At 41.0% G+C, this 26,253-nt stretch overlaps 1 protein-coding gene across 3 annotated transcripts in view; it reads right to left on the bottom strand.

The window, feature by feature from the left end:
- ubp1 (upstream binding protein 1) overlaps nt 1–23,765 on the bottom strand; it is a 30,052-nt gene extending 6,287 nt beyond the window's left edge. Inside the window, exons 1-11 of one of the 3 annotated variants that reach the window (XM_057828278.1) lie at nt 23,496–23,765; nt 10,451–10,602; nt 9,888–9,964; nt 9,720–9,825; nt 9,538–9,644; nt 6,031–6,183; nt 5,834–5,944; nt 5,654–5,761; nt 1,731–1,852; nt 1,612–1,666; nt 1,443–1,536 (exon numbers count right to left, since the gene is read on the bottom strand). In XM_057828278.1, the coding sequence (XP_057684261.1) occupies nt 1,443–1,536; nt 1,612–1,666; nt 1,731–1,852; nt 5,654–5,761; nt 5,834–5,944; nt 6,031–6,183; nt 9,538–9,644; nt 9,720–9,825; nt 9,888–9,964; nt 10,451–10,602; nt 23,496–23,647 (1,237 nt within the window). In that variant the 5' untranslated portion in view covers nt 23,648–23,765. Of the gene's footprint in view, nt 1–1,442; nt 1,537–1,611; nt 1,667–1,730; nt 1,853–5,653; nt 5,762–5,833; nt 5,945–6,030; nt 6,184–9,537; nt 9,645–9,719; nt 9,826–9,887; nt 9,965–10,450; nt 10,603–22,316; nt 23,207–23,495 lie in introns of those variants that run through there. The other 2 variants (XM_057828279.1, XM_057828281.1) reach the window with 2 other exon arrangements.
- Nucleotides 23,766–26,253: the final 2,488 nt, after the last annotated feature.

The raw sequence follows: 26,253 nt of genomic DNA, 5'->3' as shown, positions 1-26,253 counted from the left end.
TATAAAATCAGCCATTCCACTGTCCAGAAAATAGTCTACAAGTGAAGGACATTCAAAACAACTGCCAACATGCCCAGGTCTTGCCGTCCAAGCAAGTTAACTCCGACAGCAGACTGCACGATGCTAAAAGAAGTCTCCAAAAACCCTAAAATGTCCTCACGGGACCTACAGCAGGCTCTTGCTACTGTTGATGTGAAAGTGCATGCCTCTACAATCAGAAAGAGACTTCATACGTTTAACCTTAATGAGAGGTGTGCAAGAAGGAAAACTTTGCTCTCAAAGAAGAACATGGAGGCCAGACTGAAGTTTGCCAGAGTGAATGTAGATACCAGGTTTTCTGGAATATTTTTCTTTCGACAGATGAATCTAAAATTGAATTATTTGGATACCAGAACAGAGGACATGTTTGGCGTAAACCCAATACAGCAATCCAGAAAAGAACCTGATACCAACTGTGAAGCATGGAGGTGGAAGTGTCATGGTTTGGGGATGCTTTCTGCAGCAGGACCTAGCCAGCTCACTATCATAGACTAGACTCAACTATTCTATCGTGTATCAGAGCGTGCTTGATGAACATGTGAGATCATCGGTGAAAATTTTAAAACTGAAGCGAAACTGAAGTGACCCTGCAACATGTCAATGACCCAAAACACACCAGTAAATCCACCAAGGACTAGCTGAAAATGAAGACATGGAGAGTCCTGAATTGGTCGGAGTCAAAGCCCGGATCTTAATACCACTGAGATGCTGTGGGGTGACTTGAAACAGGCTGTACATGCAAGAAACCCCTCAAACATCTCACAGCTGAAAGTATTCTGCGTTGAGGAGTAGCGCAAACTTTCTTCAGACTGATAGAAGGCTACAAAAAGCGTCTCACTGAAGTTATTTCAGCCAAAGGAGGTAACACTAGCTATTAGGTGCCTGGGTGTCCAAACTTTTTTCTGTTGATATATTTGGTTTAATGAGTAAAAACAATGTTAATTTTTGTTGCTTACCAGCAATTCAATCACTTTCTTTTTCAGAAATAAAGAAAAACAAGATCAGACATTGATATGTGAACATTTCTTACCAAAGAGCTGAATATTTAATGGGGTGTCCTAATTTTTTCACATGACTGTAACATAATAATAATAATAAATAGGGATGCACCAATCGCATATTTTTGCACCTGAGTCACCCGATTTTGATAATCTGCCACTATGGAGTCCTGATCCGATACAGAAAACAAAAAAAGTTATTTTTTGGTTTTTATTTGAACAAAAGAATGTTAATTCGCTGCCAACCCTCCCACTTCAAATGGATTGGACAACTCCGAGTGATAAACCCATTCCAATTCACAGCAGAAGGGTGAAAAAAGTTTTTTTTCCTGTTCATTAGTTGCATAGTAAAACATTGCAGAATTATTTCCTGGCCCAAAATGGCTGCTGTATGTGTGTGTATACCTGAGAAGTGAGTGAAGAGTCGCGCGTATGAGTTGAATCGGTTTTTCAGCAGCCATTTTTGTGTGTCTTGAATGGACGCGGCAGGACTCAACTGCTACAAGGGAGACGACACAGACATGAAATGTGCACGTGTGTAAGACGAGCCCGGAAAAGTAGAGCTCGGACAAACCTCTGTGCCGGCGTGGGTGCCAGGTTCCGCCTGGTGATTGGGTGAGGACGAGTCGCTGTAGAAGAGAGGACAGAGATGTCAATCTTGAACTGGCAGAGCGACGGAGCATAGTTTGTTACCTGTCGGGTAGCGAGGAGTTGGGGGTCGTGGTGGTGGCGTAGGTGGAGAGAGGCGTGGACGTGAAGGAGGGAGTAGCTGCCTGGTTGGGGGCCACGTAGGCGCTGTCCGTCCATGGGGAACACTAAAAACCGCAACATATATTGATGATATATTTATTAAATTTTTTGAATCCCGTGCCATGAAAATGAGTGAATCTGCCGTCAGCGGACTAATCATCTTCAGTATACAGCCAATGCTACAGTATGCAGAACGGCTGCGGATTCAGCTGATTTTGCAGATTAATTTGTTTTTTATTTTCGCATCACGCCAGCTCAATGTGCTGCAGGCTTTTGTTGCTGCACCAGAGAGAGGCGTGTGAGCCTTTTAAAGTGCCTGTGACACGAAAAAGCATGTTTATTTCATAATACACGCGGTATTTTATGCCCCTGAATGATATGGACCGCTTGGATGTGTGTGGAAGCGATCGCTATATTTATTTAGTTTTTTGAATCCCGCGCCATGAAAATGAGTGACTTCCGGCTTCGGTCTTGCATTGAGGAGGAGGGCGCTGTGACGTGTACGGTAGAAGACGTTCTCTTCACTATACAGTGTACTGTTGTGTATGAGGACGAAGGATTCAGCTGATTTTGCGGATTAATACTTTTATTTTTTTGCATCACGCCAGCCAAACGGCTGCAGAAAAATCATTCTGTATGCGGGAGAGGCGTATGCGCCTTTTTGGAGTTTCAAAAGGTTCCCATTCACCGTGGATATTTACTGTGGGACCATTGGACTTACAAGGAAGTGAGTAAACATCTTGTTTTGTATTATGTCAAATACGAATACAGTGATTACAAAGTAAACACTATAAAATTCCTTTAAATAAAGGACTACTTACGTTTGATCATTGATAGGCATGTAAAAAGCTATCCTCATGCTCATTAGCAGTTAGCTGTTAGCGCGTTAGCTACACAACAACTCCAGCCACCCTCCTCCAGGGAACGAACTGTAGATTGCTCTCCGCCGGGCGGTTTGCCGATCCGCAAAGAAACTCGACAACCGGGTCGTCATGTCAAATAATCCAGGCTAGTTATGTGTGATTTTCCACTTCGAAGACTTTGAAACATCCCTCGGTTCGGGTTAGCATGTCGGCTAGCTGTCACTCCTTCTGCTCTGTTTACATTCTCCGAAGCCGGGGAAGGGAAATTACATATGTCCGATTTAGGTGTCATAAAATATCGTTCGGGAGGTGTGACAGTAAAGGTGAAGTCGACTGTTTTGACCATTATGGAGTAATATTGCCATTTCGTCTTGAATAAATGGATTTTTATTATTTTATATTCCATTTAGCACAAGATTGTTATTTGTCATGACCATGCCATTTATTTAGCAATTGGGGAAAGTACTTGGGTAAAAAGAATATCCTGTAAAAATATTGAAGTAAAGAGACAGAAACAATGACATTTTGCCGCTCTCTTCGTCGCGTTTTCCTCATTGTGAATAGTTCCCCCTCGACGGGCTGACTGGTCCTTCTCAAGCCATTTATATAGCTAGTGGGGGAAAAATACTTGGATAAAAAGAATATCCTGTAAAAATATTGGGAGTAGAGAGACTGAAACAATGACATTTTGCAGCTCTCTTCGTCGCGTTTTCCTCGTTCTGAACAATTCCCCCTCAATGGGCTGAATAGTAAAACCGATGAGCCTAGTCTACCGCTGACGTCATCCACCTGTTGGGGACGCTAAAGCCCTATAATGGTAGGCGTGGCTAACCGGCAGATTAAAAGACTAATTTCTCGTCATCTGCGCTTTGCTAAATTGTTGTATATAGTCGAATCGTCTCAAAATATGATTCTAATTCACATAATAATGCCATTTAAGACTTTTTTTCTGGTGTCATATGCTCTTTAAGGTTTCAAAAAGATTGTGTTCACCGCGTAGATTGGCCAAAACAAGTCCGACAACTGTGGACCGACGAGGAAGACAGTATGCTACGTGTTTTATTTTATGTCAAATACTGGGATCATGACACAGGTTCTAATAAGGTGGCGGCTTGCATATTGTGGGTGGCAATGCTCCCTGTCCACCGAGAAGGCCACTCGGCTGACGACCGGCGGCTTGTCACACACCATGGTGGCCGGCCGATAAAAGCGTGCCTCGGCTTGGGACCGGGGAACCCCAAGCTCTCGTCTCTGGTTCTCGATTGTGTCCAGACTTCCACCCCCCTCGGTCTTCTTCGTGTGCCAGCCAATAGAGCACTATCCTCGGCTTGGGCAGCCATGCGCTCTTGCGACGTTGGCTGGTTTGTCCAGCGTTCATTCTCCAGCTGCGTCCCCGGCGACGAGCACTCCTCCCTGGGCCGCGGCAGGAGAACGACGAGCCGAAACTTGCTCCCTGCCGGGGGCTGGCCGATCGGTGTAGACTGTCACCCTCGCCGCCGTGTGTGACATGAGTCGGGGTAGTTTTGTGTGATTTTTCGTTTTCGAAAGGCGAAAAAGACTAGGAAGAGCCACTCGTTTCTGATTAGCATGTAGCCGAGCTCTTTTGTTATGCTCGTTCCTCAGTCTCCAAGTCGCTGGGAGGGAAATGACAAGAGCCGCACTAACTCCGGTGGCATAAAATACCGTTCTGGACGTTTAAGAAGTCAGCAGTTTTGAGCATTATGCGGAAATTTAGCCCTGTCGTACTGAATAAATGCATTTTTCATATTTCATACTCCATTTAGCACAAGACTGTTAATTGTCATGGCCATACAATTCATTTAGCAATTGGGGAAAATACTTTTGAGCCAATGAATATCCTGTAAAAATATATGAGTAGAAAAACGACTCAAACATATATGCCACAGGCTTCCTCTGGATCGACAATATAACTTGAAAGAGCCACACTTAAATCAGAATCGCTTCCTTCTCCATTGGGCTGAATTCTGAAATCATTATTCCGCTGACGTCTTCACCCATGTGGAGGCACCAGACCGTGATAATGACAGTTTGTGCGAAACAGCAGATTAATAGACTATTTTCACGTCATCTGCGCTTTGCCATATTGTCGTATACGGTGGAATCGTCTCCTTCCAGTAATAATGCTAATCTAAATTTTTGGGGGTGTCACAGGCACTTAAATCCAGACTGTTTGACAAAGTTCGCGCGGCCTTAGTTTACAGAGGCATGGGAGGGTTATGCCAGGTAGTAAAAGACGGGCCAGTGTTTATTCTTGAGTGTCCTTTTATCCTGGTAGCCTCCCTTAATTCTTTTTTTGTCGCCTCGGACAAAACTATTTGTCTCTTTTGTTGCTCTGCCATCTTTGCAGAATTCGCGTAAAAGTGTTCGCATCAACTGTCTTTTTAAGTAATGGGGGAAGTTATGTATGTCGTAAAGCAGTCGGCACATTTGTAGTTTTTTTGTGTAGCAGGGTTCCTGCCACCTTCCTCAAAGTTATTTACTGCCGGTGAAAGCGATATAGACCCCCTCAAGATATAAAAGAGGTGTCATTCAACTAGTTGTCAGTTGACATATCACAAATGTTATGAAACTCTTTTATAAAGGTTGAAATATTACCAAGAGTTGCTTTAAGCATTTGTTTTAGAAGTATTTCCCAAAAACATGTTTCCTTAATGTGTATTGAAATATTATGGCCATTTCATGAGTAATTGAAGTGCAAATCCTACATCGTGCACCTCAAAATTGAAGCTTCAGTGTTCAAGTAACTTTATATTAAACTTAACAGTTAACAACTGCTCACAAAGGCTCACGATAATGATCTCACAATATGGCAATACAACAATGACCTATTCCAATTCCAGTTCAGATTGTTTTTACAAATGGGTGTATTATAAAACAAAACAAAAAAAATATGTCCATGTTTTTGCTTTAAATTGTGCTTTTTCTATCCGTCAGCGTCTATTATAAGTCACCTAGCAGGTGAATGGACAATAGGCAACTTACGCTGCCTCTCTTGGCGAGGGAGTCGCCGCAGTCGGCCGGGAGCGTCCGCTTGCTGGACTTCTTCAGCTCGTGGTCGCCCGCTTCCTCAATGATGGGCTCCAGTCTCGTCTGTTAGACACACGCACTGTAAAGTGAGGCAGCAAGGGAGCAACGACGGCACTACGTTCAAACTCAACCAACCTCGGACAGGATAGTGGTATCGTACGAAGGCTGGTACTTCTCCTTCTCCTGAGCAGTGCGCTTCTCCATCTTTTCCCGGTCAGTTTTCTGCTTGCGATCCGCCCCTTTTGGCTAAAAAAGCCAAAATGTGTACTTTTAAAACACAGGTTTATCACGCAGAAATAACAAAAGCGAGACCAGAAGAAAAAGGTTTGAACCTTGAAGACTTTAATTTGGCAGGAAGCCGAGTGCAGGTGCTCGGCGTAGTCGCCGGCTTCTCCCGGCGCAAAGGTGTCGATCTGAATCCTGAAGGGGACGCCCTTTTCGCCCCCGTGCTTTCGCGGCGTGAACTCGGTGCTGATGCAGTGGACCTGCAAAAAGGGATGACATGAAAATGGTAATATTAAGTATATTTTTGATCTATAAATAAATGAACACATTTTAAGGACTGCAAAGTTAATAATTTTATACTTTACACCAAATTTAGTCAATGTAAAAAGTAATGTTATTTAACCGTTTAAGGTCTGTGGACGTAGTGTGCTGTGAGAGATTGTCAGGTGTGCTGCGAGAAATTATCTAATATTGCATTTTTTTTTTTTTTTAACATCGTTGGGCGGAGTAGCAGTAGGAAGGAAGGAGTAGGTAGAAAGTTCTCGGTCATGAGTAGATGAGCGAGGTATTGCTTGTGTTGCGTTCAAAAACTGCTCAGATTTCTAACCAGCAACTTGCTGTCCGCAACAATATGGAACCCAGCACATCTACTGTATATCATTTGATTAGACTCGTCAAATGCCAATATACACCAAAGTGTCCTTTTTATTTTCTCCATATGCGACGACCCTCAATCATTCCCCTGTGTTTTATTCCAAAATATTGTCAAGGACAGCAAGTTGGCTGATGGCTAGAAATCCGAGCAGTTCTTGAACGCGACACGAGCCAACAGCTCCATGGTGCCAAACAAGCTTAAAACACCCGTCGCTTCAAACTATGGACTATTTGTTCGCCTTTGTGAAAACACAGAGAAACAGGGAACTTTTTCGAGAAGAACTCCAAAGGTAAATGGGAAAGCCCTCAAAGCCAGTTAGCTTGTTGCTGAACTTGTTGCTAAATCCTAAAAGTCCCACAATGTGGCCGGGACATTAATACTACCTGTCTGCAAAGTGCAAAGCCATTGTCAGTGAGATGCTCGGCCCTAATGTGGTTAAAGACATTGCTAAAGGCCTCCTGTCTGATAATTCTGAGCTTTTCAAACCTCACTGCAATAAAAAATGAAAACAGAGAATGAGTGCTGTTGAAGAAGATTCCTGCCAGGATATTGGCTTTGTATTAATCTAAACAGACTCAAGTTTCGCACTAAGTAAGTATAAATACTGAGAAATTATTCAATAATTAAATATACTGTAAAGAAAGTAATTTTGGAACATTTTGGATTTGTGGTGTGCCGTGAGATTTTTTCCAATGTAAAAACGTGCCGTGATTCAGAAAAGGTTGAAAAACACTGGTTTAGACAAAAAAAATAAATAAATAAAAAAATTTAAAAAATTGATTCGGAGATATATTGCAATATTACGTCACACGATTCTTGATGAATCGATTCAAAATCTGTCTATCGATCCTTACACATGTATTTTTGGTCGAAATAAAGAATTTAGTGGCTGCACCTCCACACCTGTCCAGTAGTAGGCAGCACACAGCAGCATTGCCTTGCAGTCTGCTGAAGTGACAACAACATTAAACTAATCCGAGCAGATGTTTGCTTACGTCGCCCTCTATGGGTTGCTCAGATTAGTCCTTTTGTCAGTGAAATTTTGGCTTTGACTGAAAAAACGGTGGCATGGAGTATTTAGAATCCTACATTTAAGCAGGTTTGGACTAAAGCAGGTTTGCACTAAAAAAGAGAGAATGTTATAATGAAAGCCATATGTTGCTCAAACATAAAACATTTTTACCTGAGTGCTGGATGAGGTTTCTGGAATACATGGATTTAAATGTACTTATCTCCATTTTGATTTGTTTTTTCTGAAGTGATATATTAAAGTCTTTTTCGGCGTATTGTAAGTAACAATGAAGACAAAATCCAATTTCAAAGCACACTCTTTTGTATGACTATTTACAGTTTGAATGGGAGTTTATGTTGAAAGGAGATTGTTAGATGAATGGGTTTATGTGTGTGGTTTCTTTATAAATAGAAATGAAACAAATTTACTATCTCACAATAACTCAAGGGCTAATTTGCTTATCCAAAACAATACAAATTGATACCTAAGATACTGACAAGCATAATCGCTAACTAGCTTCGCGCTTTGTGCTAAGCTAGTCTCATCAACAAAGAATACAAACAATACAATTGGTTTCATTTATCCACCTCTGACAGAGGCACACTGGGTCTAACAACACAAAAGACAATCTAACTCTCGACACTGTAATATTAGTATCCAGCAACCTAACCTGAGTGTAGCAGTGAACTCTCTCCCCCTCTTGCTCTAGTCACTGGCACGCACGCACACAACCTCACATTACACACAAAAAAGGACCCAGAACGAGACTGCTCATCGCTGCCAGCAAAAATAGATTTTCAAATTTGTTGGCAACTAATTTATTAATTGATTTAATCAATTAGTTGTTGCAGGCTTTTTAAGGAGCTAATTCAGATGGTAGGATGTCTGAAAATTGGCAAAAATATGGATTGTTATCCAAAGTAAAAGCCGATTTTTGTTCATGTGCTCCTTTTGACTAAACAAAAATATAATGAAGAAATCTAATAATATTTACAACTGAGAAGTTATACATATATGTTATAATTTCACGAATTTAGACAAGTTTAAGGTCCTAAACGATTGGTTATCAAAATAGTTGTCGATTAATCAATTAAAGCACCTCTAAACCAAACCAACAAATGCAGCACTTCTTTTTATGATTATACACATTCAGCAAGAACAGCACATTGAATTTTCAAATAATTAAGCCCACCAGGACTTGAGATGTAAACGAGTACGAGATGGAAACAAGTGAGAGTAAGAGTTTAAGGGGATGCTAAAGCTAATGCTTACGCTAATTCTACGAGTTACATATAGAGTGTAAGAATCCCTCAGTAAACACCTTAAAAGGCTAAAGCAACATTGCATATTCTCTAATGCAAATTTTTTTTTAAATCTTTGACAAAATTTACAAAACAGGCAAGCCTGAAGCTTCCTATGGCAGCAGCCTGCCTTCAAGCTGCTGCAGGGTCCTTCCGGGGTCCTACCGTCAGTAGCGACGGCTAGTTGCCCACACAGATGCCTGATCAAAATCATGTTTTTTTGTTTTGTTTTTTTTTTGGGGGGGGGGGGGGGGGGGGGGGGGGGTTAATTGTCCGATGGCCGATATTAAAAAAAAAGTCCTTATATCAGCCTGTTGGTCGACCTCTACTTTGGCGAGTTTATTTGGAGGAGATACACTTTGCTATATTTCAATAACTTAATGATTCATCAATGAGTCATCTTCTTTGGACGAGTCAAGGAGTGATAATGTTTATATAAATACTAGTCGTATGGCCCGGCGTTGCTCAGGTGAAAAAGCGAAAATTGACATTCAACGAATGACGTTCAACACTCCCACTTCAAACGGATTGGACGTATATCACCATCAAATCTAAAAACCTATCAAAATACATCCTGTAAAGATATACTTTTTCAATTGTGAATCCGCTTATACTTGAAAATACATTCCATTCCCCTGGGCGTTACCTGCACAAAGACCGACGCTCTCTTGTTCAAGTCCCACAGGAACTCTGCGGCGTTGAGCTGGGAGGGGTGCGTCTTGGGCTCCACGATGCCCACCGACATAGGAATATCTGTCCCGGCACAGTATCAGTCTCGCAACACGTACTTTGCACACAATGCTTTTGTCGTCAGGCGGTTAGGGTTACCGATATCCAGTAAGCGATCACCGGGACGGTTCCACTTCCATCCCTCAAGCTGTTGATGTTCCGTGTACTGAAGCCGCCGGTCGTGGAACACCACTCGCACTGTGCTCTACACACGTATAACAATGTTATCCACAATGCTATGACTAAGACAAGAAGGCATATCCTCACCTTCACCATCTTGTTGGTGAGTTCCGGTAACTCTCCGGACTTCCTGTTGTCCAACATGCGCACCTCGTAAGACTGGCCTGCACGTCATAGACAAATTCAGTTTTTTCATCTCATTTAAACATTGACAAATGTATCATTGTTGTCTCAATAATTTGAGCATGCCTTGTAGAAAATATGTATTTGCAAATGCTATTTATTGTTATGAACAATGACACTGTGTTTCAATAGTTCAAATCTTCCTGACAAAATAGGGATTTATTTGTGTTAATCGGACCTGAATGAACCTAATTCACATGTGAGGTTCCTCAAGGGCCTATTCTAGGACCGCTTCTATTCAACATCTGTATGCTTCCCTTGGTTCAGATTATGGAACAGTACATCTCCGATCACACCAGTGCAGATGATACACAATTCTACATTTCAGCGTTGTTCAAATGTTTTTTCTTCTGTTATCTGGAACTGAAGTTTCTCAATTAGTCATTCAAATTGTTTTAATCTGCTAAAAATTGTCATAAAACAAGCTATCAAATATGATGCTATTGTTTAGCGCCGACTGGAAGGACCTTGGTTGAGGTATGTGAGCGTCTCGTCGTGCAGCTTGACGGCCGGCGAGGTGGCGGCGCAGAGAACATACTGGAATGGAGGGTTCTTGCTCTCACTCTCCGGAGGGAGGCTGGAGTCCTCCTGCTTGAAGATGGGCAGGGCCAGCACATCGCTGAAACAAAACAAGAAAAATCATCTTCCATTTCATAGATCAAGTGCTCGAAGATGAACATACAGTGCCCTCCATAATTATTGGATTTATAATAATTATGTGTTTTTTAGCTTCTAGTAATTTTTTTTTCTAAATAATTTGGGACCTTAATGGAGAGAAAAATCCAACCTTCAATACAAGTGCATTTTTTCAGTGGGGAAAAAATCCCACATAAAGAAATAATTATTTGACATCAAATAATGTGTGTCACAATTATTAGCACCCCTGGTGTTAATACTTTGTACAACCCCCTTTTGCCAACAAAACCGCACCTAATCTTCTAAAATGTTTCACAAGATGGAAAAGGCAGAAAGAGGGATCTTCAGCCATTCCTCTTTGCAGAATCCCTCTAAATCGTCCAGAGACCTGGGTCCTCTCCTCTTTAGCTCACCCCACAGGTTTTCAATGGGGTTGAGGTCTGAGGACTGAGATGGCCATGGGAGGAGCTTGATTTTGTGTCTGGTGAACCATTTCTGTATAGATTTGGCCATATGTTTAGGGTCATTGTCTTGCTGAAAAACCCAGTGACGACCCATCTTCAGCTTTAGGGCAGAGGGCAACAGATTTTGATTTAAAATGTCCTGGTATTTAAAGCATTAATGATGCCATGGATCCTAACAAGGTTCACAGGGCCTTTGGAAGTGAAACAGCCCCACAGCATCACTGACCCACCCCCATACTTCACAGTGGGTATGAGGTGCTGTCTACACGCCAACAAGCTGTTTGGGAGGCATGCACGGAGAAAACCTTTCCTCACTCACAATCATAAACGCAAACGTCTGGAGTTCGCCAAGCGGTATTGGGGCTTCAACGGCGACCGTGTGCTTTGGTCAGATGTGACCAAGATTGAGCTTTTTGGTGAGAAACATTAAGTGGGTCTGGCGTGCCACGAAAGATGCGCATGCTGAAAAGCACCTCATACCCAACTGTGTAGTGTGGGGGTGGGTCAGCGATGCTGTGGGGCTGTTTCGCTTCCAAAGGCCCTGGGAACTTTGTTAGGGTGCATGGCATCATGAATGCTTGGAAATACCAGGACATTTAAAATCAGAATCTGTTGCCCTCTGCCCGAAAGCTGAAGATGGGTCGTCACTAGGTCTTTCAGCAAGACAATGACCCTAAACATATGGCCAAATCTACACAGAAATGGTTCACCAGACACAAAATCAAGCTCCTCCAATGGCCATCTCAGTCCCCAGACCTCAACCCCATTGAAAACCTGTGGGGTGAGCTGAAGAGGAGAGTACAGAGGAGAGGACCCAGGTCTCTGGATGATTAAGAGAGATTCTGCAAAGAGGAATGGCTGAAGATCCCTCTTTCTGTCTTTTCCCATCTTGTGAAACATTATAGAAGATTAGGTGCTGTTTTGTTGGCAAAAGGGGGTTGTACAAAGTATTAACACCAGGGGTGCTAATAATTGTGACACACATTATTTGATGTCAAAAAATTATTTCTTTATGTTGGATTTTTTTCCCCCACTGAATAAATGCACTTGTATTGAAGGTTGGATTTTTCTCTTTTTCCATTAAGGTCCCATATTATTTAGAAAAAAATAATTATTAGAAGCTAAAAAACAATTATTATAAATCCAATAATTATGGAGGGCACTGTATACAGTACAGATATCATATCAAGTGTTGTTAATCGTACTTTTAAAAAAGTAATTTAGTCACTCAGTTACCTCACTGTAAGAGTAACTGACGTTACTTTTCATGTTATATACGTTATTACATTATACATTCTGTGACATCTTTCACATCAAAGATGGTTATATTAACTGATTGATTTGAACTGAAGATTGAAGATGAAGATTTGGTAGCAACCCGTAGCGTCCTCTTATTTTTTGTTTTTTTTCATACAGTGACACCTTTTTAAAACGATATATCGATTCTTGGCAAGAGCTTATCGATAATCTTTTGGGATACAAAGTATCACAATACATCACCATTTCGATATACTGTGTTGTCACACTCCGACTGTGTACTTACAATTTCCCCCTTTTAGAAATGATGGTATGTTCCACCTTACCAGTTTTGTTTATAGATCTACTACTTCTTATTAGACTACACCGTTTTCATGGAAATATCTTCTTTCACAAGTTAATTCTTCGTTAGCGTTATTCAATGGGTCGAGACAGCCCAAACAGATGTCGTCCGCCCGACCCCTCACCCCAACGTGCTTCATAACCAGCTTGACAAACACGCCGCGGCCGAGATAAACGCAGCTGCGGGCTGATGGTGGAGGGGGTGGCAGATAAGGACACGCATGTGCGTCAAACAAATCATTAACACACTAATGCAGCGGCCCCCAGGCGGCGTGCCTCAGTCCGCCCCGTGGTACCGACGGACAAAAAAAATAATTCATTGATCATGAAAGACGTTGTGCTAATGAAGTGAACTCAAAGAACCAGGAAGTCCTGCAATAAAGAAAACAATTCCCAGATGTTTCAGTACATGCTTTCTTTAAATACTACATGGGCCAAGAGTTCTTTTTTCCCTATGGAAATTTCTCGCCTTGACAAAATTAGCTGGTACAAGGCTCAAGATAATGATTATCTCAACAATTATCGATACATATGTCAGGAAATAATTCTACAAAATTTTACTGTACAAGTAATGAACAGAAAACAAGCTGTTTTCATTCTTCTGTTATGAATATAATTGAGTTCTATGCCCAACAGTGGTAGCCAATGCCAGGCAATGAGGTAATTTATGGGTCACTTCCCGTTGATTTTGGGTTACTTTACAGGAAGTGACCCGGGAATGAATACAGTGGTATGAAAAAGTATCTGACTCTTTTGGAATTTCTCACATTTCTGCATAAAATCACCACCAAATGTGATCTGATCTTTGTCAAAATCACACAGACGAAAAAACAGTGTCTGCTTTAACTAAAACTACCCAAACATTTATAGGTTTTCATATTTTGATGAGGATAGTATGCAAACAATAACGTTAGGGGGAAAAATAAGTAAGTGAACAATCACTGTTAATATTTTGTGGGTCCCCCAGATCAGTCTGGCACATCGATCAGGACTAATCTTGGCCCATTCTCCTCAACAAAAACTGCTGTAGTTCACTCAGATTCCTGGGATGTCTGGCATGAATCGCTGTCTTTAGGTCATGCCACAGCATCTCAATTGGGTTCAAGTCTGGACTTTGACTTGGCCACTCCAGAACGTGTATTTTGTTCTTCTGAAACCATTCTGAAGTTGATTTCCTTCTGTGTTTTGGATCATATCTTGTTGCAGCATACATCCTCTTTTTAGCCTCAGCTGTCTGACAGGCGGCCTCAGTTTTCCCTGCAAAACATCTTGATAAACTTTGGAATTCATTCTTCCATTAATGACTGCAAGTTGTCCAGGCCCTGAGTCAGCAAAACAGCCCCAAATCATGATGCTGTGGCCAAGTCAAAGTCCAGACTTAAACTCCATTGAGATGCTGTGGCATGACCCAAAGACAGTGATTCATGCCAGACATCCCAGGAATTTGACTGAACTACAGCAGTATAATAAATAGGCGTGTTTGGGTAGGGTACCTCTGTGCCGGGCTTGGCGATAGGGCGCCGTTGGGTGCGTTGCCAACGGACTCACACTAACAAGGGATTCACTCGATTACTGGGTTCTAGATCATTGGGCCGATTTGTGTTCACTCCACCCCTCCAATCACTTATCTTTAAGACGCCCCCTCTCTTTCCCTGGTTAACAGGCCCCCCACATGGTGTTAACTGGAAATACATCTAGCTGACGATAACACCAATATATTCATAGTTAGTGTAGGTGTTCAATGTATTTCTTGTTGATGTTTGGGTTTCGTCCGTCTTTGCTTTTCTTCTGTTCCCCTATAAACCCTTCCTGTTTGCTTCTTTGTCTTAATGGAAGTGGTATGTTGAATAATCCGTGTCAAACAGCTGAACAGGACAGGTTTATATATATATAAGAATTTTTTTTTTTTTAAATAGAGCGAGAACTACAGCAGTTTCGTAGAGAAGAATTGACCAAAATTAGTCCTGCACGATGTGCCAGACTGATCTGCAGCTACAGGAACTGTCTGGCTGAAGATATTGCTGCCAAAGGGGGGCCACAAAACATTAAATGCGATGATTCATTTACTTATTTTTCCCCCTTCTGTCATTGTTTGCATACCGTCCTCATTAACATATGAAAACCTATAAATGTTTGGGTGGTTTTAGTTAAAGCCGTTTTTTCATCTGTATAATTTTGCCAGAGATCAGCTCACATTTGATTATTTTATGCAGAAATGTAAGAAGTCCCAAAAGGTTCAAATACTTTTTCAGACCACTGTACTTCCTTTTGACTTTGAGTAACTTCCAATTTAATTGGGGACATTCTCAGGTCACATTCTGTTAAGAAAGCCAAAATCATCGGGAAATGACCAAATATCAATACATTGTATATTGTAGAATCATTTCCTGTCATATGTATCGATTATTGCTGTAATTTCACCATTACTGAATTGAATGTCTAGCGCCGACAATGGCAGCCAGTGAGCGAATGTAGACTATTCAACTGGAAGATTTTAATAGCAACCGGTTGTTCCAAAATCAACAGGAAGTGAAAAGGAATTGGGCGTCTACTAGTGATACTGAATTCAATTCACAGCAGAAGGATGAAAAGAGCTTTTTTTTCGGTTTATTAGTTTTAAAATATTGTCAGAATATTTCCTATACGGACAACCGTACATTATTGGTGAGGCAAAACTACACTAGTACGACTTGTGAAGCTCGAGATATTAACTAATTGACGTCGCGAGTTGTACTAGTTGCATGCAGTCGTAAAATAATGCACGCAGGTTGCTTACCTCATAAGCAACTTGTTGTTGTCCTAACATTATCTTATGAATGAATACTGAATAGACTAGAACATGGAGCTCAATGGACATTACGGATAGCAAAAAACTGCTCAAGTAGCTTTTAGGGTTAAGGGAAATGGCATTTTTGCTAACATGCTAACATACCTCCTTTTATTGCTTGTGCTACTTTTGTGCCTTATAAAAAGTATCAATTGGCATGTTAGCAAAACAAAATGCTAATCGATAATCATAACCATACCTGCTTTTATTGCTTGTGTTACTTTAGTACCGAATATAATCAGGTATGTTTATGATCATCGATTAGCACGTTAGAAATAAAACAATGCTAATCGATAATCATAATATACCTGGTTATATTGCTTGTGTTACTTTAGTATCTAATAGAATAAACATACCTGCTTTTATTGCTTGCATTTCTTTAGTACCTAATAAAATAAAAGCAATGTTTATGATTATTGATTAGCATGTTAGCAAAAATACAATTTCAGAAACTGGTATGTTTATGATGCCCGATTAGCATGTCAGCAAAAATACCAAAGCTAATCGATTAGCATGTCAGCAAAATACCAAAGCTAATTGATCATCATAAATATACCTTCTTTTATTGCTTGTGTTATTTTAGTAACTAATAAAAGCGGGTATGTTTATGATTAGCGATTAGCACATTTGCAAAAACCCATGCTAATCGATCATCATAAACATACCTTCTTTTATTGCTTGTGTTATTTTAGTAACAAAAAAAAAGCAGGTATGTTTATGATTAGCACGTTTGCAAAAAAAAAAAAACAATGCTCATCGATCATCATAAACATTTCTGCTTTTATTTTATTAGGTACTTTATTAGGTACTAAAATAATACAGGCAATATAAGCAGGTATGTTTATAATTATTGATACCTTATAAGCATGTTAGCAAAAAAAAAAAAAAAAAAAACGCTAATCGATAATCATAAACATACCTGCTTTTATTGCTTGTTTTACTTTAGTAACTAGTAAAAGCAGGTATGTTTATTATTATCGATAAAAGCAGGTATGTTTATGATTATCGATTAGCACTAGGGTTGTTCCGATCATGTTTTTTTGCTCCCGATCCGATCCCGATCGTTTTAGTTTGAGTATCTGCCGATCCCAATATTTCCCAATCCGATGGCTTTTTTTTGCCCCCGATTCAATTTCAATCATTCCCGATAATTTTTCCGATCATATACATTTTGGCAATGCATTAAGAAAAAAATGAATAAAACTCGGACGAATACATACATTCAACATACAGTACATAAGAACGGTATTTGTTTATTATGACAATAAATCCTCAAGATGGCATTTACATTATTAACATTCTTTCTGTGAGAGGGATCCACGGATAGAAAGACTTGTGACTTTGTATATTGTGACTAAATATTGCCATATAGTGTATTTGTTGAGCTTTCAGTAAATGATACTGAAGGCCATGCCCAATGCATGATGGGAAGTGGAACCATGACACGTGAAACCACGACTGTGCATAGTGCTACCAATTCATATATCTTCTCTGCGATGGGATATAATTCAAGGTGTTAAGAAAAGATCAATTGCTGCCTTGCTTCCCCACATTGCTTCCCATGATATTTTTAATTGTAGGGAGAGGGATTGTAAGGCTTTAGCCAATTAAAATAAGGCTCCAAAGTCTGCCAAAATTCACTCCACTCATTTTACGCTGACTTTTAGCTCTCTATAGACCCTACCCACCGACGTCACAAAACCACGTGCTCGCTGTATGGTTCCGCCCACTTGTCCGTCATTTTGTCTCTGTATTAGCATTGGTTTCAATTGATCGAGGAATTTAAAATGCATTTCATGGAAGACCCGGTGCTTTCTGATGCCGTAAACTCACTGGATGTGTTGCATAAAAGGCGTTATGTGGAAAAGCTTCATTCTATACAGTCGCCAGATCCATATTTGATGCCCAAATCGATGTTTTTCGACCCACTGTCTTCGCCCTGTCTGCCTGACATCTGCTACGCTGATATTTACAATTATCTTGTCCACACAAAATCAGCCTATTCTCACGAAAATTTGAAAAACTTCAAGAGCTTGGACGCTTATAAATACTTCGTTGCTGGTTGGGTGAAACAGGTACTCGTCCACGAAAATTCGGCAGGAATCTATCTTGTGCTTGGAAAGGTGAGTTACGAAATTTTCAATTCAAAATCTTTTGTTCTTGCTAACATCCACTGTCAAGTCTAATGTATTTCATGTCATTTGTCAATGGAGCTAGGGCTTTTAATGTTTATATGGTTTAGCGATAGCACTCTCACTACATACATACGTGTATGATGTCGGCGATTAGCCTAGCAATGATCTTAATTGTGGTTGTCAGCCCAAAACCCTCTAAATATATATTAAATGCATCTTACCAGATATAAAATGACTACATAATCTGTGGTAATCGTTTTGAGCCCAGTTTTCTCGTCGAATTGCAGCAGCCCATCTCGCTCTCTCCTCTCCGTGTCTCTCAGAATCCGGTAGAACTTCAAGTCTCTCCGTCTATCTTCTCTGTTATTGCAACCGACCGCCACACACGCCTTCACCATTTTGATTATTAATGTTAACGAGCAGAAAAACACGCCGTAAATAGGAGGAATGTACGTAGCCGTAACAGGTCAAGTGGGCGGCACCAGTCAGGAGAGCGGAGTGGTGACGTCACGTGGGTAGGGTCTATATAGGCATAACGGCACCATTACAGATGGAGCGCGACAATGCGTGAGTGGATCGTGCAGCGCATGCATTAATTGCGTTAAATACTTAAACGTGATACATTTTTTAAAAAATTAATTACCGCCGTTATTGGGATAAATTTGATAACCCTACCTTAAGCCTAAACTAAAACCTCTGGATAAGTGTAACATATTATGTCTGTAACCTTAAATACAATTAGAAAACGATTTAATTAAAAAATATATATATATTAAAAAAAGGCATGGCCGATATTTTTTTGCCGATTCGATACTTTGAAAATGACGTGATTGGATCTAATAAACACAAGCAATAAAAGCAGGTATTTTTATGATTAGCATTTAGCATCGGTAAATTGGCTAACATGCTAATCGATAGTCATAAAAATACATTTCATTGCTTGTGTTTATTAGTTGTACAAGCACACAAGCAGTAAAAGCTTTATTGATTAGCATGTTAGCAAAAATACAAATGCTAAACATGAAAGCAGTTGTTTATGATTAGCATTGGTACAGTGGGGAGAACAAGTATTTGATACACTGCCAATGGGTTTTCCCATTGGCAGTGTATCAAATACTTGTTCTCCCCACTGTATATTTGCTAACATGCTAATCAATAATGTAAAAATACCAATGCTAAACGCTAATCATAAACATAAAACCAGGTATGTTATGATTAGCATTGGTATATTTGCTAACATGCTAATCGATAGTCATAAACATACCTGTTTTCATTGCTTGTGTTTATTAGATGTACAAGCAGACAAGCAATAAAAGCTTTATTGATTAGCATGTTAGCAAAAATACCAATGCTAAACGCTAATCATAAACATACATGCTTTTATTGCTTGTGTTACTTCAGTACCAAATAATATAAAATCAGGTATGTCTTTGATTATCAATTAACATGTTAGCAAACATACCATTTCGCTTCATGGGGTGAAAATAAATTTAAAAAAGACTAATGGGACACCTATCGCTATAAAACGTTATTATCTGCAGATTTAATGCTAGTATGGAAAAAGAAGCAACAAAGTGGAAGTAATCTCACTTGATAGACACTTCTTTAGTATTGTAAATTGGTGCTGCAACGATCAATTAACTTGAGGAATTTGATGAGTAAACTTTGAATCAAATTATGCTGCTTCTAGGATACGTTTAATTCAAGTGGTGTTGTAATTGTTTGTTTTCAAAGTGTTGCATTTAAATTTATTCATTTGGGTGGATACACTGCCCCTCCAGTAGCAACAGTGAATATGCCATCATTTGTCTAACATGGCTCATAGACTTCATTACTATTGACGTGACACTTCGTCACTCTTTGCGTCACACTTTATCAGAGGGGGCCAAGCTATATTTAGTATAGTCAGGCGAAGATGACACATGTCTAAGCTGGATTCAAGCTTAGATTTAGGTTGAAAAAGAACGAAAGCAGTACAGCATACAAACAGGAAGGTCTCAGGAGTGATTTGTTCGAGGATTCAAGGTAAATATTTTATTTTTCTTACCATGCATGCATTTTGAAACGTGAAAAAAAAAATCAATGGGAGAATGGGAACCGCTAGTCATTCTTCGACATATATACGTAAAATAAATATGTAACTGCCTGTTTTTTTGCTCTTTTAACAGAGAATCGAGACTGTTTTACATCCATATCTACAAGGAATTCAGTGATTGAAGCATTTATTTGCAGGAATTTTCTTCTTTGTTTACACATGGAGGCGGCTAATTTTCGTTACTGGCCTCATAGTTGGCAATATTTATGCGAAATAAATGCTACCTGCACGTTTTTTTTTTTTTTTTTTTTTTGCTTTTGAAGCATTTATTCGCAGGAATGTTCTTCTTTGTTTACACATGGAGGCGGCTAATTTTTGTGACTAGCCTCATAGTTGGCAATATTTATGCAAAATAAATGCTACCTGCACGTTTTTTTGCTTTTAACCAAGAATCGAGACTGTTTTACGTCCATATCTATAAAGAATTCAGGGATTTAAGCATTTATTCACAAGAATTTTCGCCAGAAAAGCTCTGTTTACGCCAAGCAGCTGCTAGCCTCATTCGCTAAAAGAGTAGCTTTGTACTTCGACAATATACGTAGACTAAACGATAACTGCACGGTTTCTTTGCTTTTAACCAAGAACCGAGACAGTTTACGTCCATATCTATGAAAAATTCTGGGGATTTAAGCATTTATTTACAAGAATTTTCGCCAGATAAACTCTGTTTACGCCAGGCGGCCGCTAGCCTCATTCGCTAACAGTATATAGTCTACAATTATTATATAGGGTATTCTATTCTATAATAAATTGTGATTGTATATATAATTGATTAATAATCTATTTACATATTATTTGTAATTTATTCTGCAAGTTTTCCTCAAGTATCAAGTTTCTGATGTTGAATTGAGTGATTTATTAGCTGTTGAAAACTTGCAGTTAAAAAAAAAAAAAAAAAAAAAAACAGTTGCTATTTTGGTCTAAAACTTAAAGGATACAGTATGTTAAATATTGCTATTGATCATGAAAATATAGGTGATATATCTCTGCATTTGTGATTTTTGTGCGTCTAGTGTAAAATCTAAGACTTTTATAGCCATTTTAAGTTGTGTTATACTTATATAAAAAATAATCGGGATTTTATAAGGGAAAGACTTTGAATTTTTTGATGCCGCTGCTCATGGAGACTCATATATAGCTAAGGTAGGTGCCTGTTTTGGTGTTTTTGAAAACACCATTTCCCATGTCATGTCAATCGATTATGAAGTCTATGCATGGCTGAATCCAGCTGCTCCCTGTTAAGACCAACATAAGGTATGTTTTTGTTTGAGCTATTATGTTTGTTTATGCATTCGTTATTTAGTTTAGAAGTATACTTAGCAGTTATTTTTGTGGGAATATGTATTTCAACGACGTGTTAATACCTATGTACAAAAAAAAAAGTTAGCATTTTATAGCATTAGAGCTAAGGGGACTTTTGCTTCGCAAATAAGCCATTTGTTCTTTTGTTGGACTTTTTTTTTTTTTTTTAAACCTGTCCTGTTCAGCTGTTTGACACGGAGAATGGAAGTCTAAGTGCCCGGATGGTCTGAACAGTTTTAATGTTTCACATTGAGAGTCTGTCATATTCCCATTGTGATCATTCAACATACCTCGTTTATTATGACAAAGCAGCGAACAGGAACACAAGAGAAGAAAGAAAAGAAACACAAACTACAACCAGAAATACATTGAACGTCTACATTAACTACTAATATGCTGGTGCTATCGTCAGCTAGATGTATTTCCAGTTGAAACCATTTGGGGGGGCCTGTTGACCAGGGAAAGAGGGGGAGGGGTGGGGGAAGTCTATAAAATAAGTGATTGAAAGGCGTAGCGCGTACACAAATCAGCTCTGTGATCTAGAAACCAGTAATCGTGTGAATCCCTTGTGATTGTAAGCCCATTGGCGACCGATTCGATGCCGCCCAATCGCCAAACCGGGACCCCCCCACCCGAGCGCGCCCCATCACATCAGCCACACACGAGCCCCGCCAGGCGCGCGACAGCCACGCAGACGAGCAGAGACGCCACGCGAGCGCCAACCCATCTTTTGTTGGACTTCGATTCTCATTTATATTTTGATATCGTTTGAGGCTAAACTCAGGTATTATATTTTTAAATCCATTTATTGCCCGTGAACTGAATGTGCAATTATAAATCATTTTAAGAACCACTTAGGAATTTTATTTTGTATTCGCATTTAATACTCTTTCAAAATGTAATTTTAGCGTGCCAAAATATATTATCGCAAGCATAATCACTTGTTCATTTGTTTTACATATCGTAAAATGTATTCTGGAACGAATTAAATGTTCGTAATCCGATTACTCTAACTGATCGATAGATTATTCGATTACGTATGTAATCGCTAGCTGCAGCCCTATTCTGAATTGTCCTGCTGGATTATTAGGTGGCACATGGCATCTAGTTGGACCCAGTAGTGTTCCTAGTTCAACACAGTAGTTAACTAGTAATTGCATACTTGAGGGAGGGCAAAATGGGCGAAAATGTGACAAATAAGACACAATTATTCAGCTTGTGAGGATATTTGGTCGCTGTGGAATAAATCATCCAACAACTCTCCATCTGACCAACCTCATGCTGTAGGCTGCCGCCCCCAACTCCTGGCCGATGCCCGAGAGGCTGGCGTCGAAGTCGTGCACCAGCCCCGACTCGATGGTGGCGTCGTCGATTTTGAGCACCCAGGCCATGGGGCCCAACTCCTTGTCCTCGCCTTCTACTTGGGGGGCCGCCAGCTTGTCGCTTCGAGTAGGGGGGCGACGACGACAACGACGACCGGGGAGCTGAGGACGAGGAGGGGGAAGAGGAGGAAGTCCGCCCGGCCTCTCTCTCTCTCGGAAATTTAGCCTAGCCTAGCTCACTAGCCAGGCGAATCCAACAGAGACGCAACAGATCTCCATAATACTCCACATTTAGGGGGTGCTACACGAGCTATGTGGGGGACCGGTACAAAACGCTCATCCGGGGCCGCCACGCTATGAAGTTTATATCCCCGAAATGACGGTCGTGACTCGGAGGGAGAAGAACGCCAAGCTCACATGCTAACGGTGCTAGGCTAAGCTAGCTCCGGGTAGGGACGTTTCCTCCTCCCTGTTGTTTCTCGTCACCGTCACAAAAGCTCTCTAGTCGGACAAATGGGGTGAAGTGGTGGGGAAACAACCGGGGAAGGCTGCTATTTTTACGTGTCGGGTTAGTCCCCCGCACAGCTGTTGCTACCTAGCACCAACTTCCCGTCGCTTTTGAGTCAATGTCCGGGCTCCTAGTCGCACCTCCCCCGGCCACTCACTCCAATCACCAGGCTGGCTCGCAGCCCTCTCCTCGCCGCCGCGGTCCTTGAGCCCAAACCCGAAAAAACGCACAACCGGGCATCAACATGGCTCCTCCGCGTCCGCCCCGTCGCTCGCTCTGCGGAGTCCGCACTGTAAGGTGCTGCCCCCCGCTGTTCCTCCGCCAGACTCGAGCCTCGGCTACGGAGGTGCCCGCCAGCCAATCGGCGCGCTTCTGCCGCGGTCGCTCGACCAATCGCGAGCGTCCGCGCTTCCGTCATTGGCAACCGCGCCCCGCCCTCTCCCTAACACAACACTAGCGCTTTTCGAATGTTTTTCTGTCATAAACTTATTTCTTTGAAGTGACAGCAAAAAGTCCACAGCCGAATTCGTCATTGCGTGCTTATCCAAACGCTCACCATGTCAACGAGTATGATGGACAAAGAAAAACTCAATCAAAAGAGAGCAAAATATAAAATGACCGTACCGTTGGTGACTTCCGTCGCGTCGCTGCTGCTGTTGCGGCGGTGCGATGAAGTTCTCGGTGCACGGCTGCCAGAACAACATCGCGCCCGGCGGTGGTTGACTCTCTCCCGGTGAAAAATAAATCAAGCCGGGCCGGGCCGGAGGTCCGCACATGGGATCATGGCAGCACTGGTTGTCGGAGTCCACACAGGTGCTACTCCAGGTCCTTTCCTTCCTTCAGGTCAATGATTGAAGAGAGCGGACCCTGGTCGAGGCTAGCGATCAAAGTGTGGAAGAGTGACGGGGGAACGCGAGGGTGGAAAGAGGGGAGGGTGTCCATGCTATTTTGGCTCAGAGGGGGCAGGGACACCAGCCTTGTTGCATAAGAACAGCAACTGACAACTACCATCGATTCGTATTTTCAAAATTCCACAAATAAATTAAAAGTTCGCTAGTGTTTGCGTATGGTAACAAAAATGCCGGTGTTCATTTTGTTTATTTTACCCTACATTGGAAAATATATCAAATTCCATACAAGCATTTCTGCACCTCATTCAAGGGCGTAGATTTGGTCTCAACATTGGTAGGGATTCTATGACAGCATATCTATAAACGGATTTTAAGGGCGGGGCAGCCCCCCCCCCCCCCCGGTGGCCGACAGTGTCATTGCATGAAATTGACTTTCCTTTATAGACCCTACTCACATGACGTCACAACCACGCCTCCGCGCCGGTTGTCCGTCTACTCATCATGTTAACGCATTACCGCTTCGTAAATTCCTCCTATTATGGCGTGTTTTTCTGCTCGTTAACATTAATAATCATAATGGTGAAGGCGTGTGTGGCAGTTGGTTGCAATAACAGAGAAGATAGACGGAGAGACTTGAAGTTCTACCGTATTCCGAGAGACCCGGAGAGGAGAGCGAGATGGACTGCTGCAATTCGACGAGAAAACTGGGCACTAAACGATCAACATAGACTATGTAGTAGTCATTTTATACCTGGTAAGATGCATTTAATATATATTTAGAGGGTTTTGGGCTGACAATCACAATTAAGATCATTGCGAGGCTAATCGCCGACAACATACAGTTTCAAATTCAAGATGTTTATTTCTTCCGCCATCATTATTTTTTGAATAATATTTAGCTGGTACCAAGTGAAAGAAGCTGGCCTCGTCTATGCATCATCAGTTGAACAGGGATGTCCAAACCTTTTGCAAAGGGGGCCAGATTTGGTGTGGTAAAAATGCGGGGGGCTACCTTGGCTGATTTACATAGAACAATATATTTAAACAAATTTTAGCAAGCCCTTCTGTGTGTCACATTTGCTCTATTATTATTTTTTTAAATTCATAATTTCAACAATCTCGCCTTTGTGGCGTTCTCTTTCGACACTCGGCTCTTGCGAAATACTGCTGCTGTGAAATTAAACTAGCTTCAAGTTGCTATAATTTCTCGCTGCGTATCTTCCCTGTAATGTTGTCGTACATGACAACGTGTCTTGTTTGGTAATATCGCGTCACATCGAACTCTTTGAAAACAGCGACTGTCTCTTTGCAAATGAGGCAGACACAGTTGTTGCGTGTTTTATTGGAAGAAATAGTCCAATATCCACCTATCCTTGAAGCGTCGGCCATCGCAGTCAACGTATTTTTTTTTTTTTTTTATTGATTGTCGCCATTTTAGAAAATTGGAAGTATAGGGTCACACGGGGTAATGTTGCTTAGAGTGTTGCTCTTAAAGTTTTTCAAACTTTCGTGAGAATAGGCTGATTTTGTGTGGACAAGATAGTTGTAGATATCAGGGTAACAGATGTCAGGCAGAGAGGGCGAAGACAGCGGAAAATATCGATTTAGGCATCAAATATGGATCTGGCGAATGGATAGACTGAAGCTTTTCCACATAACGCCTTTTATGCAACGCATCCAATGAGTTTACACCATCTGAAAGCACCGGGGCTTCCAGAAATTGCACGACAAATTGAAAACATTGAGAATACGGATAAACAATGACAGACAATAGTGACGTCACACAATCACGTGATCGCTGTATTGTGCTGCCATATTGTCCGTCATTGTGTGTCGTATTGTCAATGATCATAGTTTCTAAAGGTGGATTCCCTTGCAAATTATGGAAGCCCGGTGCTTTCAGACGCTGTAAACTCATTGGATGACTTGCATAAAAGCCGTTATTTGGAAAAGCTTCGGTCGATCCAGTCGCCAGATCCATATTTTATGCCCAAGCCGGTATTTCCTCCCGTCCGGTCCCGTCCCGTGCGTCAGAGCTCGTCCTGAGACCACAAAATTTCCAATCACACTCCAGTTTTTGTCACGATGAGAAGTCGGGTACCCAAAATCGGCACCGGCCCGAATATAAACTGACATTTGGTCAGCTGAGCGTCACCGTTGTCACGATTGTAAAATGAAATTTGATCGACAACGAGCCGGTGTTGTTGTGCTGAAAAATAGCGGCCCCGCGTGAAATGTACTCCCTGACGGGAACGCTTATTTATAACGCTTTATTGACGTGAAAACATTAAATGTTTTCATGGACGCATTACAGTAAATGATAATGGTAAATGGTGTTATATAATGGATTTACGACTGTAAGATCAGTTTTAAATAATTAAATTACACAAAATATTAGTACTGTATTTTAGTAACAAATCGTGGACTGGGGCACATAACCATCTTTGAACAAAAATGTATTAGTCTACAGGATTTCACGACCATATCCCAATGACAATCACACAGGTATGACATTTATTAGTTCAAGCAGA

This window comes from Corythoichthys intestinalis, chromosome 22, assembly GCF_030265065.1.
Source record: "Corythoichthys intestinalis isolate RoL2023-P3 chromosome 22, ASM3026506v1, whole genome shotgun sequence".
NCBI lineage: Eukaryota > Metazoa > Chordata > Actinopteri > Syngnathiformes > Syngnathidae > Corythoichthys > Corythoichthys intestinalis.
The sequence above is the reverse complement of the archived record's forward strand: the minus strand, read 5'-3'. Positions and strand labels throughout refer to the sequence as shown.